Source organism: Cylas formicarius, unplaced genomic scaffold (genome assembly GCF_029955315.1).
Source record: "Cylas formicarius isolate icCylForm1 unplaced genomic scaffold, icCylForm1.1 PGA_scaffold_4__25_contigs__length_36172078, whole genome shotgun sequence".
NCBI lineage: Eukaryota > Metazoa > Arthropoda > Insecta > Coleoptera > Brentidae > Cylas > Cylas formicarius.
The window spans coordinates 19,704,571-19,725,994 of record NW_026844334.1 but is presented as its reverse complement, the minus strand read 5'-3'; the positions used below and the strand labels follow the sequence as shown (position 1 = coordinate 19,725,994).

Genomic DNA, 21,424 nt, shown 5'->3' with positions numbered 1-21,424 from the left:
ATGATCTCCAGTTACTTTTGATCTATAAATATCGGCCGCAAAATATGCCCATCTATGACCTTACCTTAATTGATTGGTACACTTGGGTTTTTATTTTCGTGTATTTGTCTGTCTTGTAGTGAACGAACTTTCATCAGTCCATAAAATGGTTTTCAAAAAATTGTTATTCCCATTATGTGTATTTGACATTGCCCTACGTTACCGTTTTCTGCAAATTTCTTTGCCAGTCTTTTAAATATCTGTTTTGAAGGAGCTCGGCGCTCTGGATAAAGTCTAATATACTGACGATGAGCTGTGGTTGCACTTTTATTATTCCGAAAGTATACTTGAAGCATATCAGTCCTTTTACGGATGCTAAATTAGCAAAAAATAATTTTAACAATAAAGACTTGGACAATAATTGAACCATCAACGTTGTTTACTAATATGTCAAACATAAACATATATTTATTTGTAAGTGAGGGCATTCCTTGAAATTATATAAAAAGTTCCTATTTTTGGCAATTTATCAAAAACGAGTGGACTAATATATAAAGTGTGTCACATAATTGTAATCGGAATAAGATATTCTTCTAAACACACACACACACACACACACACACACACATATATATATATATATATATATATATATATATATATATATATATATATATATATATATATATATATATATATATATACACAGGGTATTTCATTTAAAAAATATTATGTAGGCTTATATGTCAGAATATTGATGGTTTTTGTTTTATATGTCACTTGGAAAAAAACTTGCCGACTCTCCTACATTTTACTTTTTTTGTTTCCCTTGATATCTCTAAAAACAGCCAATTAAAATGTTATCAAGAGAAATTAAATGCACGGTACTTTTATTAATTAATCTCCACAGTTATTACATAAATATGAAGAGCGTGACGTAGGCAGGTTTCCAATCTGACGTCTTGTCTATTATAATACCTAATTATTATTAACATCTAAAACTTCTTACCCGAACCGGAAGTTAGAAGCAGATACATCGCGTCCGACGCAACTGAGGTTCGGGTATTAGATCTTATTCATAATATTCGATTTGATCGACGGACATGCGGCTTAATGTACCGAGTGCAAATGGCACTCCCGGTTAAACTAATCGTTAAGCCTATAGGAAACACGTCAATTATTATTAATTGTCTCCGTACTCAGTTATCTAATTCTCGTTGGCTTCCATTTGTTTGGGCTGACACTGAAGCCTGGTCCGGATTTCGTGAACAATAGCAATTTCTTTTTTAGCTTGTGTTGGAATGATATACATATAGATGAAAGTAAATATCAATCTCTAAACCCTTTTTTCTACTCCCTTCTGTAAAATACCCATTTACACACCGATCTAGCGTGCGAAAACTGCCATTTTACAACCATAGCTTCGGTTCCCACAGATCCGAGCCACTTCGGATATTTCCCGGAGCAAAAACTAACGGTCATAGAATAAGTATAATATGTAACACGTTTGGTAAACTTTTTAAGTCACACTTGTTGCATGTATACTATTTGAGTAGCTGGGTTACTGTTAAATGTTAGCGCATAGTTGTCTTCTATCTGCATTAAGAAAAATTGATGAAAATTTTTATTTACAGCTAAAACCACCAAAATTATATTTTCAATAAGCATAAAAATTTCTATTCAATTACAATTAAATTGAAATGCCCGTTCTTATTAACAGACACACGAAAAAGAAATTGAACTCAATTAACGCAAAAATTGAAAATATTTCCCAGTCCGTGCCGCCGTTTATCATTAATTTTAGCAATGCCCTTGAAAAATTGAGCGAATTCCATTTTTAATCCTATTTAAAGCTACGAAGTTTCGCGGTTCTCCAAATAATTTTTTAGCCCCGACTCACTAGAGGAATTGTTGATCCGTTACAAATGATTCATTGAATTTTGCATTGCCCATCAAACCGTTCGCTGCATTTTTAGCAAATCTGGTTCACCGTTATGAATTTTCCAGGAATCGAAATTAGTTTCGGCATTTCCATAAACTGTTAATTCATCATCAACATGTTTCTGTCCTTCGCAGTTGAAGCTTGCGGTAAATATTCATTGTATATATTCGATGGCTACCGACGATTCGACTATACGCCACCACTTCAAAAACATTGTGACCATAAAGTGATATAATCCTGGATCTGACAAATTTTGCCGCTCAAATGTTTACCTGATAGAAAAAGTTTGAGATATTCTTGTCGTAAAAAAACTTATTTCGAAATGTATAGTTTCCATATAATTTAAAATATTATTGTGGATGTAGGTATAAAAATAACAGCCAGCATCTGCATACTCTTACCATACAGGAAAAATCTAATTCCTTTGCATAGATGGAAGTGAAGTTTTATTAATTAATTATTATGAGACAATTTTTCATCTAACTGCTATAACCATTAATAAATAACAAGTACTTGACTATTTCCTTTCGGCTTAGAAAATGTCACTTATGCTTCGATCTACAAAATACCACTTCACAAAAAACCTCGTCGACGCACAACTATTTAATTACTTTTTGTACGAAGTTTTTACTGGATCCCTAACCATATTTTATTCGGCTGTATTATCGAATTAAGAAAAGAAAATAAAGGACGAGCCAAACGAAACAACCAGGTACAAAAGTTTATATATGGCGAACTTATATGCCACTATTCTGAAACACGCAACATCATTTCAATACATTTTCGCAAATAATTTTAGTTTATTTAGTTTATGAGAAGCTGTAGACGTCTCGTAGAATTCCTTGAGTATATTGTTGAATTCATCTAATAAAGCAGTTCTCTGTATAAAACAGTGAACGTAGAAATATACTGGACAGATATACGATATGGTAATTGTCAAACCTTCATTAATAGAGGCGGCTGAATAAGAAGAAGAATAAGGTCCGCAGTCTGAAAAGGGATAAAATACATTATTCGGCGTAGAAAAGGAAATTCGGAGTATGATCCCACAAACTAAAACTGTTTTTGTAGGAGTTAAAAATATTTCTAAATGTTTTTGCGCTTTTTAAAACAATACATACAATTCAAATACAAATACTTGTAATTTTTGCTGACATGAACCAAATAGCTATTAGAGTTATAGAGGCGCTGCCTAATATTGATAATACAGGAAGTTATGAAGCAACTATGATTTTTTTATTAAAAATGTCCATTCAACATGTTCATGCGTGAGATTTAAAATCTCGTTTTTTACCAATGAACCTGCAGCATTCAACAACCAACATGGCCAGTGACAGATAAATTTGGATAAGATACTTTTACTTCAGTGTTTTCCCAAAATATCTCCAGATCCCATTAAATCATCAGACAAACGTGTGCGTGTAGGGTTAGTGGATAATAAAATAATAATAGCCTTTATCTAATTGACACTTCTATAGGCTACTGTAATACCATTTGCAAAACTTATGGATTCCTCCAGAGTCGGTTATTGTTCTTCTTTACTAAAGTCCCTAATCCTGAAACTCTCAACAAAATGTCATATATATTAAAATCCAAGAATCTGGAACCAAACCTTCTCGTCTTAATTGAAAAATGCTTGACTGGAACATATTTTTCTTATCACTGTTAAATTTTTGAACAAACGGGAACCGCTGTGGGTTCTCCATTATCGCCAGTCATCGCGAAAATATTTATGGAAGCCTTTGAGAAGAAAGCAATCGAGATCTTCCAACCAAAACCATTGTTATTTGGCCTCATGGTGCAGAATCTCTACTAGATTTTCTCAGAAATTTAAACTAGATACACCTTAACATACGTTTAATATTGAGTGATTCTGTTTACAGAAAACTTACGCACACATACCTATACCTTAATTTATTGTCCAATCACCATCCGGCCCAAAAATCATCGGTTGTCAACCCTCTTGTTTACAGAGCTGTAAAATGATCTCAGCCCGAGTCACTGCACCCAGAAATACCTTACCTCTGTTCTTCTCTCTAAAAATTTCGATATTATAGATATCAAGCGTTCCATCACAAAATACACTTCGCCAAAAACTTAAAAAAAAAATGAGTCCGACACAACTCTACACTTGCCACATCCTTCCTTATATTCAAAACATCACTGGCCACATATCAAAAGTACTATATAATGTCAAAACCAGATTTACCAATTGTCCAAAACTCTCTCAACATCTTCGATCCATCAAAGACAAAATTCCGTTTGAGATGCCAGGGTTTTACAACATTCCATGCGTATGGGGCAAAGAATACATTGGAGGGACCGGACGAAAAACATCAACCAAGAACACCAAAGAGCCGACAAATAAACTATAAGCAGTTGCCGAACACAATCACGAAACAGAACAAAATTTTATTCGATAAAACTAAACTGCATGTGATCAATTCTTCTACCAACGAAAAATCCGAGACTCTATAGAATCCATTAAAATCTATAAGCAATCAAAGAAGCTTAACCGCGACTCAGGTCTTTACTTATCACCAATATGGGAATCAGTCATCCGAGAAGATGTTTATACCCCACATGTAGCTCCGCCCCCCTCAAACATCATAAGGGGTGTTTTTTTTCGATGTATAGAACTTTAAGTTGCAATAAAACAACGATGGATTATTCGATTGATATGAATTTTATTTATCAGAAAGATAATCTTGTGGCATTACATTTTAAATATGATTTCTGGCATATGAACGCCACGGCTGGCGCGGATTTAGTCCAATCTGGACGTCAAATTTTCGTATATTGGCAATAACACGGCGAATGTTGTCTTCCAAATGGTCAAGCGTTTGTGGCTTATCCGCATAGACCAATGACTTTACATAGCCCAACAGAAAGTAGTGTAGCGGTGTTAAATAACAAGATTTTGGAGGCCAATTCACAAGTCGAAAACGTGAAATTAGGCGGTCACCAAACTTGTCTTTCGATAAATCGATTGTGGCACGAGCTGTGTGACATGTTGCGCCGTCTTGTTGAAACCACATTTCCTGGACATCATGGTTATTCAATTCAGGAATGAAAGAGTTAGTAATCATATCTCTATACCGATCACCATTGACTGTAACGTTCTGGCCATCATCGTTTTTGAAGAAGTACGGACTAATGATTCCACCAGCCCATAAAGCGCAATAGTCAGTTTTTCTGGATGTAACGGTGTTTCGACATACACTTGAGGATTAGCTTCGCTCCAAAAGCGGCAGTTTTGTTTGTCGACGTAGCCATTCAACCAGAAGCTTCATCGCTAAACGAAATTCGCTTATGAAAATCGGGAACAACGGCAATCTCGTTTTGGGCCCATTCGACGAATCTACGCCTTACTTGATGATCGTTTGGCTTCAATTCTTGCACGAATTGGATTTTGTAAGCACGTAAACCAAGATCCAATTTCTGTGCTCGATGGCGGATGGACTCATTCGGGTCTTCCTCAATGCTACGGTCAATAGTAGTAGGAATAGCTTCTTCTGTACGCACCGTACGGCGTCTCTTGGGATGCGAGTTATCAATAAGAGTGAACGTGGTGCGAAAACGTTCCATGGTTAATCGAATTAACTGCTCTGATGGACGATTTTGTCGACAATAAAATGGACGCAGTGCGCGATACGTATTCCGCACATAACCATTATTTTCGAAATAAAATTGCACTATTTGCAAGCGTTGTTCAGGCGTGAGTCTATTCATGAAGATTTGCCAAACCAAACTGAGAATAAAGCACTTGACATCTGTTAAATCGGTCGCCATCTTGAACACTAATGCCAACTTAAAGTTCTATACATCGATAAAAAAACACCCATTATAAGCGGATACAGAGTAGTTTTTTTTGTTTTATCCTATTTTTATGTTTTAATTATAACAATAACACCCCTAGTACACGCACGTCCAAATAGTTACAAGTTATTTTCGAATTTTAATTTGAATTGCACACCGCCGTGAAACAACTCCAACTTGAAACAAATTCGGAAATATTTTTCCCGATAAACTCCAAATGCGAATATCAGTAAACTCAACAGAATTTATATCACGTTGTTGGTTGAATCCATCAACTCAATAGCAGCGAAGTCGAATCCATCATTCAGCAATTTTTATTTTCGAGTCAGTGATGGCGTCTCATCATTATAAAGTTTAATGTTAACATTTTGTTGCGTATTTCGAGAGCTTAAAATTAGATCAGTGGGGGTTTTGTTCGATCCGTGTTTCATTATTGAACTCAGTTAATGGTATCATGATTATTTCTGCTTTATAGAAATTATTTTTATGTGTGTATAATTTACAGATCAGATCGAGTAAGGAAGGTTTGGCAACAGTAATTGTATAAAATGTTCTATAAACTACCCTTGCTTACTTCGAATATTTCGACTAAGTAAACTTAAAGGTTAACTTAAACTTCAAATGTATTCTTCGATTCCCTGTATTTTCATGTGTAAGTAGCAAATAAATACGTTTCATTTCAGATAACGAGCAAAATCGGATTAAGGTTTTCAGCGAAATATACCGGTTTGGTTTCGATAGCAAAAAAATATTATTGCAGTGAGAAACTTGTTTTTTCGAAGTGTAGGTCTATATTTAATTCATAAAAATATGATAAGAATAGGCGGTTACTGTCTATTATCGTCTAAAATATTATTATTGAATTGACTGTTTCTTGAATTTTACGTAACTTTTACATTTGGTTTTTTTTTTTACATAATCAGGTGATTTCGAATAGCGAAAAGAAAAATAATTGAATCAATAATAACATAAAAATAATAATAGAAATTTATTTCTGACAACAATAATATCGTGCACTATTTACTTCACAGTCTGTATGGTGCTGAAATAGTATATTACGCAACACGTGCGTTAAACGGCAACGAGAAAGAGTCTACTAAACGTGTTACATACTATTATACTTTTTCTACGACCGTCACGAAAAAATCACAATTTAAAAAATTAAAAATACCTAATAACAAATTATCGGATTACAAAATTTCATACCATTCAAACAAAATATTTACTAGTTGCTATTGGTTTGGCATTCCGATCGGTTCTGCTATTGTTGTCTCTTTTTAACTATGCACGTTATACAGAGAAGGGTGTATTTTTAGATATGTCATATAAACAACGGAATAAACACAATTTCAAAACATTATGTTGTTTATTTAACTTTAACATGATCAATAAGTAGCTTATTTAAAGAAAAAGACTGTAATTGGAAGAAAAATCATCTAGGGATAGAGCTTTTAAGAGGATTACATTTTTAAGATCGTATAACCAAGAAAGAAACAGGTCTTAACCTTCAATTTTGTTTTGTTTTTACTGATGAGAGCATGGATATTTGAAAATGTATTGGTATTGGCAAGATATTAATATAAAAACTGTAAAAACCACTGAAGTTCATGCGAACGAAATGTAAAATTTCTGTGGGAAACTTAAATTATAAACGACACAGCAGATATTTAAATTGTCTGATATATTGCACTACATTTTTCTGTGTTTTAATTTCTGGGTACATCTTTGCAAAACAACACTGCCATCACTGTCAGAACTGACAAACGTCAAAATTCAAACCGTGCCGTAACATCTCCGAAAAATTCCGATTGCTCCCAAAGCCGTTCAGTAAAATCCCGGAAATGTCCGAAGTGGCTCGGATCCGTGGGAAACGAAACTGACGTGGTAAAGTGACGCTTCCCATATGCTAGATCGGTGTGTAATTAGTTATTTTAGAGACACGGTAGACGCGAAAAAAAAAATTTCTACTCCCGTCTGTAAAATACCTAAACACACACCGATCTAGAGTGCGGGAAACGTCACTTCACCACGTCAGATTCGTTTCCCACGAATCCGAGTCACTTCGGACATTTCCGAGATATTACCGCACGGATTTGGTAGCATTCGAATGTTTTTGAAGATATTTCCCACGCTTTAAATTTTGAGGTATGTCAGTTTTGACGGTCATGTCAATGAATATATTCTTGTTGTTTTGTGAAAATGTACCCAAAAACTAAAGGTCGTAGAAAAATTATAGTATGCAACATGTTCGGCAAACATTTTAAGTCAATCGTTTATTAAACACTCGCTCCGCTAGTGTCAAATAAGCTCGTGAGTCAAATGCCGTTTACCGCACTTGTAGCATAATATACTATTCTGGGATTTTACCGCACGGATTTAGGAGCAATCGGAGATATTTGTCAAGCTTTGAATTTTGACGCTTGTTAATTCTGACGGTCATATCAGTGAATGCATTTGTGTTGTTTTGGGAAAATATACCCAAAAGGTAGCGGTCGTAGAAAATGTATAGTATGCAACACGTTCGGTTAACCTTTTAAGTCACTCATTTATTAAAATCTCGCTCCGCTTATGTCAAATAAACACGTGAGTCAAATGCCGTTTACCGTACTGGTTGCATAATATACTATTGCAAATTCTTAGATCTAACTATATTCTAGACTATATATTGCTCCAATTTATTTTTTGTTTTAAATATTTTTACAGATAAGGATTATTAACTATAAGAGATACTATTCAAATGTGTTTTAAAGAACATGTAACACTAATAGGCAGGTAATACACATAGTAGTTGTACAATTAGTGCTAAGTACAGAAGAAAAGTTAGTTTATTATTTATTAGCCACTGCTTGAGTTTGTTTTTTTATTTTATGAAATGGTTTATTCTTAAATTCAACGGGTAAACATTTTTCGTGTGGTATAAAAAATATATTTTTGACATTTAGATAGTCATTTAGCATAAATTTAGCAAATTTAAAATAATACAGTCATCATTTTGTGCGTGTCGTGATATTTTGTGTTGCTTTGTGCAAGTATATTTCATTTTTGTTGGAGAACTCCTAATGCTGATTTTATGTACAATCGATTGGTTCAATTATGGTTTTATTGGCTGCAGTCAACTAACGCACAGTACACCTTTTTTCAAATTTTTGTAGTCATAACCTATCTAAGTTGATAATGTCTATAGATTAATTTCATCAATCATTCTATCGTGGCCCCAAGCGATTTCAATTTATTAGTTTTATTTATTTCAAGTGTACAAATGCAATGGGGCGATTTTGACTGTTAAAGCTATGAGCAGTTATGTTGGTAATAGTGGGGACATTCACTTACTGAGAAGCCAAGAAAGTTTGACTTATCAATGTCCAGCAATTGGTAATTTTTATTATACCAACTTTTTATGTTTCATAGTCTCTTCAGCTTTTACTTTCACCTCAGACTACTTTTCTCCACTAATGACTACGGCAGTGTCATCAGCAAAACAAACCATGTCTTCCTGTTTCTTGTATATTAAGCCAAATATCTGATTAACGTAGCACTGGACCAAGCTCCATCCCCTGGCAGACACCAGAATTCACTGTTCAAAGGGTACTGCATTATTAATTTTTACAATCTGAGTTCTTTTTGATATATAAGATGGGAATAATTTATCAGCAATATATTTTCTTCTTTTTCCCATAACATTTGTTGACATGGTTCGTTAAGCAGGCAACATAGTCCTCCGCACTAGAGTTTAGCTTAAAGGCATACTGGTGTTCTGCAATAAGATTATTCTGATGGAGATATTCCGTTGACAAGTTACTGGTCTATAATTGTTTGTTATTTTTTTATCTCCAGAATAATTAATTGGCGTGATAATTGTTTTTAAAAAGTTTCTGGATATTTTTCGCTCTTAAAGATTAAATCTACTGGATGTAAAAGCGCGGGTAGAATACGATATTGACTGTTCTTTATTAGTTTCACTGGCATTTCATCCCAACCGGGTGCAGAATATTGGTTTAGGCTATTTATTTGAATTATCTTTTCATATTCTAGAATTGATCGGAGAAACATTGATATAATTTAATTAATACTCTGAAACAAAAAATTTACATTTGGCTTAGTTATTTTACTTTCCATTTGGTACCTACATTCACTGAAATAATTGCTAAAAGTTATCTGAACTTAATTTCTGCTCATCAGTTATCGACACAATGCTTTTATTAGTGATTTTCTCGGGTCTAAGAAAAAAATAATTTCTCAAAAACCGTTTGCTTTATCAAAAAAAAGTTCTACACCAAAGTGCTATAAACCTTCATTCTTGACAATTTTTGCTAATAGGCAGATTGTGGCAAAACACTGAAAATTAGGTTTCTCTATTAATGAGAATTTACTATAACTAGAAGACTGTGATTCAGAAGTCAATTAAGCTTTCTACCTATTTTATAGGGTGTTCGCGACATTCCGTGCAATATTGAAACATTTATTAGGAGGCCTAAATTTGTAGATTTCGATTTCCGATTGAGCAGAGAAGTAAAAGTCCGGACCTACATTAAAACTCTTAAAATTGGGGGCAATGAAATATCGCGAAGTAGTTTTAAAAGAATATGAATTTTTTGGCCTATTTCAGTTTCGAGAAAAAAATTATTTTTTCCAAAACTGTTAACCCGATCGGAAAAATTCTTTAACCAACAGACGCCGAAGATCCAGTTCTATAATTTTTATGAAAATTATTCTTCTCCACAGTCAATTGTTATTATATATGGCCAGTTGGTTTAAACAGTGTTATAGGCCACATCGAAAGCTACAATTTTTGTATTTACGGTTTTCGTCATCAGATACGCTGTTCGAAATACCTGAAAAAATTCAAATGAAAATCAGCATTTCTCGCCCTCATTCTAGACGCGATCACGCCATTTACTATTACCGCGTACTGCTTAGTTTCAGAATAGAAGTAATTTTTTGAAAACCACTGACTTTATTGGACAAAATCATATACCAGGAAACGTGGAAGATCCAGGGCTATAACCTCTATTTCGATCATTGTTTAAATTATATACAGGATGTTTATGGGCAAAAAAATGTAAAACATCCTAAAAATTTGCGTTTTTATGGGTAAATTATTGGCGATAAATGAAAAACTGTTAAAGTATCGTAACACTATCGTAAACTGTATAGAGAGAGAGTTTCAGGTTTCGTCAATTATACAGGGCGCGCGAGATATTTGAAAAAAATATCATTCGACAACGATATAATTTATACAAGCTTCAATATTTAATAAAGTTTGCCGTAACTTTGAAGTTCGGCAAAATTTGAAAGACGTTTATACAAGGTGCATGCACGATTAAATGACATCGATTTTGCGAAAGTTCCATAGTGGTCCGCAGGGGCAGGATAGAAAAACAATGCGTCCCTTTAGGACAAGAAACTGCGAAGCGCCTTCTTTTTAAAATAAAAAGCTGTTTCGCTTTACGCGCTACGAACTTGTTCCGCACAGCTACGATTTTTCAGTCTCCATATTTTTTTGGGGTCATCAAAATTAGCAAGGAGCACAACTTGCAGTAAATAATATTTCTGGTGTATTGGGCAGATGAAGCAAAAAGTCGTAGTTACCAAGGTACGATTAGTTTACTCGACAATGTAAAATTTTGCATTTTGCGTAAACTTTGAACATATTTAAAGTTGCAATTTAATCGTATTTAATCCTTATAGCAAAGTTTAGCAAAGAGAATTTGTAAGTATATTACATCGTGAACAGGACTTTGCCTTTGATTTAAAGGTTTTAAATCATTTTCGCGTTAAATTTATAGTATAAAAAACAGGGCATTAGACAAAATAATACTTGGTCTTCAAAGGCTTCAAAGCTTCGAAAGCTCAAAGACTAGAATTTGGGGCTGTATAAAATGGGTGTATTCTTTATTGTTCCCTTGTTCAGTTATTTAAACATCATAATTGAAATAGCTCTCTTAATGCCATTTGATTATTTGATTATTCAGAATTTCGTTTTATTTACTAAATTTTGATTTGATTTTGATTTTAAGGCGACCAAAATACACTTGAAATCCTAATATGATTGACACTTTAACATCACCATTATTATTTTTGCTGTTTTATTTTCCAAAGTACACTTTGCTTTGCATTCATTTTTAAAATATTCTTATTTCATATGGACAGATGGGTAATATTCGTTCAAGATTGAATAAGTTTTTATTATTATTGAATTTTTAAAATTATGAAGTTATTGACATTTATTTCCAAAAATATTTGGGATTCCTATCTTTCACTCTAGAGCAAAAACAATTAACAAAAAAGAATTAAAATTATACCAGTTTTTAAACGGTGTCTATTTTAGTAATCTGTTATATAAGATTACTTCTCAAAAAACAGGAAATAGAATTCGGGTATGCGATTGCGCCTTTTGGTATACAGAATAATTTCCAGCATTTTTTCTTCACTACTTTAGTAATAACACAGTTTTCGAGGGTCACGTGATATTCCTATGGAAGAACCTACTACGGGCATATATCGATCATTTGAAGACAAAACTTGCGTGGAGGTGCAACTCACTATTGAATTTTAAAGAATTTATATTCCATATTCATATTTAGCGCAACTATTTCAAAAAAAATTAATAACATATTTTTTCAGTTACTAGGTGTTACTAGAATTTCAGTCATGCAGCACGTATCTAACGATTAATGTTGCAATGATCTGGAACTTATATTAGTGCTTGCTTGTAAATCATGATTTGCAAATGATAATCAAATACCTTAATCGTTCAGTAAGTATCCAGAAAGTCAGTCTTGCTTGCTACACGTAAACATAAACATGTTCGTAATTATGAAAGTGTAGTATCGCTGAAGTGACTGAAATTGGGTGGTAACGAGAATTTAAAATTTGTCAACATTCAAAAATTGACGTTGAATCATTCAACGCGGGCACCAAATATCAATATCCAGAAATAAAATCTGCCATATCGACCAACGAATTACGAGAGGGTTTCTAAAGTACATTTTTGTCCTAGATTTAATGATATTCGCTTAAAAGAGACTCATAGAGGGCAAACAATTTTTCATATTTTTAGTATCATACGCTTTCTCATTTTAAACCTAATGGCAAACCTTTTGTAACCGTTCGCTTTCCATTGTTTGCAGAAGCAGCTCTAGTCTCTACTTTAAATGACAACGCAAATTATGCAAAATTATAGGAAAAATGCCTTTGGAGCAGATCGCGTTTTCCGTTTCGGTGCAATTTAGGCAACGGCATCAATTGTCTCTGATAGCGCATCGATTCCAGATTTAATAGTGTATGTCGCTGTTTTGTTGAGCACGTAATTTTGCCAATTCTTTGTGTCGTTAAAAGTACGAAATCGCATCCAAATTTTACCAGCAAGGAATTCTGCAAAGAGCGAAACACGGACGCATTTAATTGCAATGAGACTTTCCCAGTTTAATGAAGCACGGCATACTTCTGAAAGTGCTAAGGAATAAGTAGATATTTGATTTGCCACCAATTTATTGGGATCAAGCTTGACTGAACTAACCAAAATTCTTCTATAAGGCTTGCCACAATTAGTGTGTGCTATTGTTGTCAGAATGCAACAAATGGCATAAAAATAGCAGCATTGCAAAACGCTGCTGCAGGATGTTAAGCATATCGTGGACAGAACAGAAATTTCTATCTTCGACTTGAATATTCAGGATCGAACTACAAATATATAGAGAGAGATTGTTATCATCGATATGGTGCGCTGTGAAGAGAAAATTATAGGAAAGAATATTAATACACGATCAGTACACTAAGATACTTTCTGAAAAGTTAACAACAAAGTTGTTTGGTATTGGATGGATGAATATAATATTGACTATATCAGTTAATTATTCACGTCTAAATATCGGGTTGGATCATTTTATTTTATGGGTCATCATAAAATGTACAGAAACTTTTTTAAATTGGATCACGTAATTTCTGTTAAGCATCAGTATTAGCACACTCGCAAAGGAGATCTAGGGTTCGCCGAAGAAATAATTAGTTTTCGTATATTTCATTAGATAATTCAGTCAGGATTTGATTGAACTTTGTGTGTTGCAGATCACATTTTTTCTACTACCATTAATTTTTGGTTACATTTTGGCGAAACAAAACAAAAACATTAATACCATCAATGTTTAAAATTTCAGATCTCGATCAAACCTGTTACTAAAATACCGGAAACAGTGGTTAACGAATCTTACAGCTTAAAGTGAAATTTTGCGCATGCATAATTGGATATTTTGGAGTAGCGAATAGAGAAATCGTTTTGTTTCGATCGTCGTAACGACAAACTCTAAAATCTAAATAATGGGTGGTATTAATAAAAAATTAGTACATTCCCGAAGCAGATGCTAAGAAATTGAGAACATACTTCCTTTTAGTATGAAAAAACTTTTCGTTCGGAAACGAGCACGGCTTTTTAAGTACATGCTCCAGATCACAGTGAGCGCCATAATGTTTTACAAGTCCAAACAGGTTTAATTAGTGGTAGTACGCGTTGCGATAGTGTTGCCGTATACTTGTCTTACAAAATAGATTGCAATTTAATTGACAATAATGGATATGGAAGAGGACACATTCGGGGAATCGTCTAAAATGGTAACATTTGTTGATGTAATTGAAAAATTTCCCATACTCTTGTCAAAATCAAACATACCCGATGTTAAAAAAAAGCAAATGCAATTCCTGAAATAAGAGGATGCCTAGGAAATGAATTTGGAATAGAGATGAATGAAGCACAAATATAGAAGATTGACAAAAATCAAACCTGAAAAAAATTATCGAAATGAAAGAATGAGAAACGATTTTTTTTAAATATATGGAATAGAAATAAATCCTTCAATTTGCAGAGTAAAAGGTAAGTAAATCTACAATGTGTAAAGGTGTAGTAATTGATATGCATTTTAAATATCTGTCAAGCAATTTATTGTAATTTTCGTGATAAGGATACATTTTTTTTTGTTCAAATTCAAATTAACTTAACTACAGTCAAAATAATATTCTCGGACATAACTAATAGTAGCTAAAAAGTAGCTGTTTTAGGAGCAATTTCGGCTGGTGATGTTAGTGAGTCAATCAAGTTCTAACTATAATGTAATTGGAACATCCAAGAAACCTTACACCAGAACTTCAACGTTTAGTTCTTTTGGAACAGTTCTTTAGGCCAAAAGTTAATAATTTTTTCTAATTTTAAAATTCAATTTTGTTAAATTGTTGTGTCATTATGGGAAAGGTAGATTTTCACATCACTTTCGTATAGCAGCAGCCGTTTCTCACCGAAGCCAAACCCAAAAAACATTTTTTTGGCTCTCCTTCAAATTTGGCAAAAGATCCCTCTAAAATTTTATTAAAAAAATCACCGAAACTCGTGAAATAAGAAATGTCGTATTGGTGGTGTATTTTGATTCCCACACTTAGTACTTCCTCAAACCATGAATTCTTCTTGCTAGTACGTCTCTTCTTAGTTGTCCTCTCAAGCGCACAACTGACTCACCATAATCTGCAATCTGTAAAGCCTCATCACTATCATTGTTCACATTTTCCAAGATAGGGAAATCTTCGTCGTTAGTTGTTTTGCAACATTATGCATAACGCAGCTCAATACAGGAGATGGCACTATCTCTGTTTTTACTGGGATTTTGTGTTGAAGTACAGGAAAACGCTGCTTCAGTTGACCACAACACTTTTCTTTTATAACACGTTCTCGAGTCAAACATCTATTGTACGAATTGAACTGTTCTGCAGTAGACGGAAAATTTATCCATACATTTAATTTTCTTATTTTAGAGTCCATTACTTTTGCAATTGTTGATGAATCTATTGTTTGTGCACAACATATTGGAATCCCGGCTCACCAACGTAACGGAGAAAATTTTTAATTTTTTCAGTAGCCCTTAAAGCACCACCTCTACTTTCAAACTCGTCTCTTAACAAATGTTTTTCTTCTTTCTCTATCTATACAAAACTCGATACTCAACGTCTCGATAGTCTCTCTGAACTCTATAATTATTTCGTGCACAAGCCAGAGGCATAAATTCGGTTATTACTTATGAAATTAAAATTACAACTAATTCATCAACGTAAAGAGGTAACTTAAAATTATTTGAGTAACTCCTTTATTTCTGAAATATATGCTTAATTTTATTCATACCGAAATTGAAGTAGGTAATCACTGTTAAATGGGTATTTCGAAAAATAGCAGGTGCTCTGTTGTTAACCTTCTCTTCATCATTATATTCATACCAAATGAAGAACCTACTCCCAAATTTTAAGTATGTTTCTTTCTGGAAATATTTCTTTAAAATCATTATCAATATGTAGTGAATTTCCTTTATAATAAGCTTGGTGCTTTCACGATATGTTTCGTTCATCTCGGAAGGAATATTCTGTTGGATAGGTCTTTTTATACGGAGCACAATTTCCTGTGAAATCTCTTAATGTGATGAACATTAGATGTGAAAATGTAAAAATATCAAATTAAAATTGTTGCTTACTAAATACTAGTTTTCAGATTAATTATTTGTTCTCACACTTAAATATGATTACAGAAGCGAAAGGTAAATATATAGACGAAAGTCATATATCACAGAGCAACAGAAACCATTTCAAACATATTTGAATTCCTACAAAAGGTTTAATTCAACCTACACAGTTTTGAAAATTATCTTCAAATTACTGCTCGTACTCGTATATGAAAATGAAATTGGTATTTATCCTAGTTACTACATCCTTTAAATTACATACTACTGTATGTGATAAATATATTGGATGAAATGCTGAATGTTTGAGTTTCGTAGAGGTCGATATTTAAATTTGGCAAACTCTTATTACATTGCAATACAATTTTAGATTACCTCAAGCCAATCTATTAGTAATTGCACCTTAATACCAGGCAATAATATTACATTCACACTCGGCAAGTCATTCATAAAATTCCAAAACATCTAAAATTTCAACTATTATCAATAAAAGATTCATACTGTCCCAAAATAATTGATGTAAATCATCTAAATACGGAAGGCGCAATTAATGAATTTGGGACAAAATCTTTCAGTTATCGGACCTAATGTTTGATCGTATGCTCGGTAATGAAAGATTTTTAAAGTGGCACAAGCAGAAAGCATTATTATAAACAGGATAGACAATCAATATAGATAAACAAGTCGACAAATACCAACTGTGTTATATTGCTTTATATGGTCGCCAAATAATTTTTATTGTGAAATAAAGTTGCGAAAAATTTACTAAAGGAAATTTTTGTGGTTGTTCTATCATTGTTGTTAGAGAACAAATGGCGTTGAAAAGAGAGGCTGAAAAATGTTTGCAATTATATCAACAACAATAGAATTTTGAGGGGAAATATTCTAATAATTACGGTTTTAAAAAAAGCATGCATGCGAATATTTTTCCGCTACCTACAAAAAACTACAAACCTTCCCAATAAAATTTGTTAAAAATCAGGCAGATCAGTTACAAAATAAAAAGATAATATTATAACGCTTTTAATGAATGATGGTTCTATATTTATATAAAAAAAATACATTTGCGTTACCTCTAGCTGCTTTCCAACAAATGTACTAAATTAATAAAAAAATGAACTTGGACTTGTTCATCATATTCATCATGTTAGATATCGAGACAAGGCAAACAGAGTAATGCAAAAAATTCTTTTTTTTTTATTTTTTTTAACTCACTAGGAAACCAAATGTTTTGGATTACGCCGAAATTCCCAAAATGTTCTTACATCTACGGTCAAATTTCAATTGTAACGGCTCACGAGAACTTACCGCGCACAGCGAAAACCATTTGAAAAATGGCCCAAAACCGTAACAGCATAAACAATCGCCTTTCCATCATTCGAAACAGTTCGGACAGCATAGCGAAATCGAAAATTAAACACAGCCACAATAATACTGAATCGCGTCGGCCGGCCACCGCGGAGTTCACACAACTTCTGTCTCAATCCGGGAGTCAGGATCGTGGTTGAAGTTGCGCAGGATCAGTTTAGATCCACGTGGATCCAGAGATCCAGACGTTATTGTTCGCGAGCATCGTAGATTCTTGTTTTAAGAATGAAAAAATATCGCCCTTGTTATCAGCGGTGAGTTATATGTTCGTCCGGCTTGCAGCGCGTGTGTTAAACGACATTAAAATTGAGAAAATTGAGGCCTTCGAATTGGCCGCCCGCTCGGATTTCGTTCTGATAACGACGTGGTATTTTAAAAACAGCTTGTTCGATTGCCATTCGTTTGTGACGATTGGGTTTGCAGCGGTGGGTAATCAAATCCGAGTAATTAGTTTCAAGCGTCTGAAGGAGAAGGTATATAAGAGAAGTTGAAGTGGAACGCACCACAACCAGGGATCAACAATAATATGCGAATATTACACGTATTTACTGTTTTAGATTTGTTATGAACGATAAATTTTATCGCACTCTAGATTCAACCTCCAGAGCAAAAACATATCCCGAGCAAATGTATGCATTGACCAGGAGGCAAATATTGATCCGAGTAAATTCGTCGCTATTTTGATTAGTCCAGAAAACGACTTACTTGACAACATTTCTCTAAAATCAAGATAATATACTATTTAGAAATACTGTAAAAACTAAAGTTTACACACATTACATCCATATTGCTATGTGGATTGATCTGTTTTGTCGCCACTAAATTATTGCGAGCGTGTATATGGACCATGCATTGATAACTCTGATAATAGATATATACAGAAGTTCCAAAACTCGCGTGTCAGGTTGATGTCGGCCTTTGTCGAAGAGAGTATACATATCTCATAAACTTAAGGGTATAAATTTATTACATAGAACAGTTTCTTTGACAAGATTCTTAAATGTTACACGCCGTCATAGTTCAAAAGCCTAATACTATGCTAAAAAATAATCTTCCTAAATGATATTTTTCGTACTGTGTTGTTTAAATAAATTTAACACGTGACATATTTAAACGCTGAACGGTTTGTTTCTCTGTTATCAATAAGATCATTCGAAAACATTTTACTGCTCATATTTTATACTACCTTGTCTCTATCCATTTTTCTTTCTTTTTCGTTTTTATTTACGCTATTTTTTAAAGCAGTACTAATACAAACAGGAAGCTCCTATTCCAATACGCCACACAATAGTTTATATAGAAGCAAAAATATATTTCTTTTGTTTTTATTAAGTAAACTAATTATTTTCAATTTTCTTTTCTTAGACATCCAATGAGATTCAACTAGTATTTTCGAATTTAATACATGAGAAAGAATTATGCTACTGTTTTGCACACTTATATAAAAATAAGAGGATTAAATTCTAAATTAATTTGATTAATTAAAATTTTGAAAAGTTTAGATTCGCATTAGTGATCTTGCAGAAGAACTTTTTGGATGTGAAATGCGTTTCAAATTTCCTTCTTTTCGAAGAGACAAACAAAAAAAATTATGGTAGAATGCTCTCAACCAAGGTGAAAACTGTCTAACCTTGCTCTGTCTCTTAAAATATATATTTTTTATTATGTTTATGCTAGATTATCGCTTCATTTTGCTTAAATAAGAAATACATTTTTTCTCCTTACCTGTAGCTCTGTCTTCTTTCTTTTTTTCTTTTCAATTATTGTATATAAGGCGAATATGGAATGTTGTAGTATGTATTTTTTATTTGTTATTAGTTTAGTTATAAGTTTAGTTTTGTTATAAATATAGCACCTTCCTTCCTCGTACTAATTCTGAATAATAAAAATTATTATTATTATTATTACTATTATTTTAAAAGTCTCAGATTTCTCTGCTTTGCAGGTTTTGGTGATTGATATTGGTAGAGAGGAGCTTTCTCCAAAGCTACTTCACCTAAGCTCAAACATTTTCGAACAATGTAACATGTCTGGAGTATTATAGCTTTTCGTGATGCATCAAAGATGTTATTCTGCATGTCTAGCTGGTCCAGATTTTTCTTGATTTTTTTTTGAATCCGTTGACATAACCAATGGACATATGGTTACTTCGTTAAGATGCCTGATTTGTTTTAGCTGGATAGTTAGGTCTTCATATTCTTCAGCTTCTGTAAGATCTCAAATTGTGTATCAATTTATTATTATTATCATTATGCCTTTACAGGATTAATTGAGGATTAAACTAGGGTGCGTTAAAATTTCTCTGTTTTGTTTAAAGGTAGATACAAATGTTGACCACAGCGTTCAAGTGTTATATGGATATTATATAAATTTTATTCGGATTCACAAACTTTTATTGTAGTATACAGATCTATAGAAAATAAAGAATGGAGTCAAAATGCCCTCTTTTGGTTGATGCGCCCGAACCTTCCAGAGCCTACTGCGAAGATTTTTTGTTCTGTACACTATTAGAGCTCAACCTGCTGTTTCAAAAAGTAATAATTTTGATGTCAAAAAATACAGTTCAAAACGTTCTTTTGGTTTGAACAACTCATATTACTGGAGCCAGTAGTCTCAATTTAATTTTTTGTTAAAGATTTCTGTATTTTTTTTCGAAATGTAATGGTGATCGTAAACGTATTTTGCCGTTAAGATTTCCTTAACCGAACTAAACTCGATTTGGGTGCAATTTTTAAGAAAATATCTTGTTTTATACATTACGTCCTGTCTCTTTCTCTGCCCTGTTTAGTTACGACCACAATAAACTTACTTTTTCCAAGTTGAAAAACTCGGCAGCAGTCATAAATTTAAAAATAAAACTAGCACTATATTGACAAGTATAATGTACTCATTACTGTTCGAAATTGTAAGCATAATTTTTTATGAGTTAAACTATATCATTTGAGCTGTATTTTTGCCCGTATATGAATTTAAACTACCGGTTAATTTGGTTTTTCTTTCGCTATTATTCTAACTTATGACCGTGCGGAAAGTTTCATGATTATATTTCATTTCCGAATTTATAGGGCAGTAGGGACAGTTGTTCCCCATGCTTGAATATAAATAACAATAAGCGAAGTACTTTGCAAAATTACAAGTGCAGCTGGTTAAGAATTGTGCTGCCATATTTTGTTATTGTTTATGAGGCGTAGGGAGAGCTAAAATTTGTTACGTCATCCACAACCAATCTGCATTTTTTCAGAATGCGTTCCTGGCGATTTTAAATTAAAAATACTTTACAAAATAGATACTGTGATATTTGTTATTTGTTCTGTTAAATTCGGATGCACGTTCCTTGTGAAGCACTGATTTTCAGTATAATTTGATCTCCAAAATACTCAAATATTTTTCTCCATCAACGCTTTTCTTACTGAAATACTGGCGAATCCAAATCCACCGAAACAAAACAAATTAACACCCAATGCAAAAAATTGATTGGTTAAATGTTAAAACCGAAAATTAATGACTGCTTTCATTGAAAATAAATCACCATTTGGTTTTTATTTACTCTGAATTACCTCGCTATTGTACTTTGCAGCATGTACTGATAAATCGTCCGGGAGAAATCGAAACCATAAATAAATTTCATTTAAAAATGCCCCACTGGGAATTCTTACTATTTAAAATATAAATTAGAGTTTATATGCTACTTATTTAAGCTAATTTAACTCCGTACTTGCGCATTAAATTAAAATTTGGATGAGTATTTGGATAAAATGATTTGTAGGGGGTATTCGAAAATTAAGACAATGTGGATGATGGAATTTATTAATTATTGATTTAATTGTTT

General features: G+C 33.1%; 2 protein-coding genes across 3 annotated transcripts in view; one reads left to right on the top strand and one right to left on the bottom strand.

Moving 5' to 3' along the window:
- The window catches only part of LOC132701056 (neurotrimin-like), a 142,396-nt gene extending 124,590 nt beyond the window's left edge, over nucleotides 1-17,806 (bottom strand). For both annotated transcript variants that reach the window (XM_060668707.1, XM_060668708.1), the window contains exon 1: nucleotides 17,536-17,806. In XM_060668707.1, the coding sequence (XP_060524690.1) occupies nucleotides 17,536-17,626 (91 nt within the window). In that variant the 5' untranslated portion in view covers nucleotides 17,627-17,806. The remainder of the gene's footprint in view (nucleotides 1-17,535) is intronic.
- LOC132701057 (uncharacterized) overlaps nucleotides 1-21,424 on the top strand; it is a 157,630-nt gene that overhangs the window by 46,788 nt on the left and 89,418 nt on the right. The gene's annotated exons all lie outside the window — the stretch shown is intronic.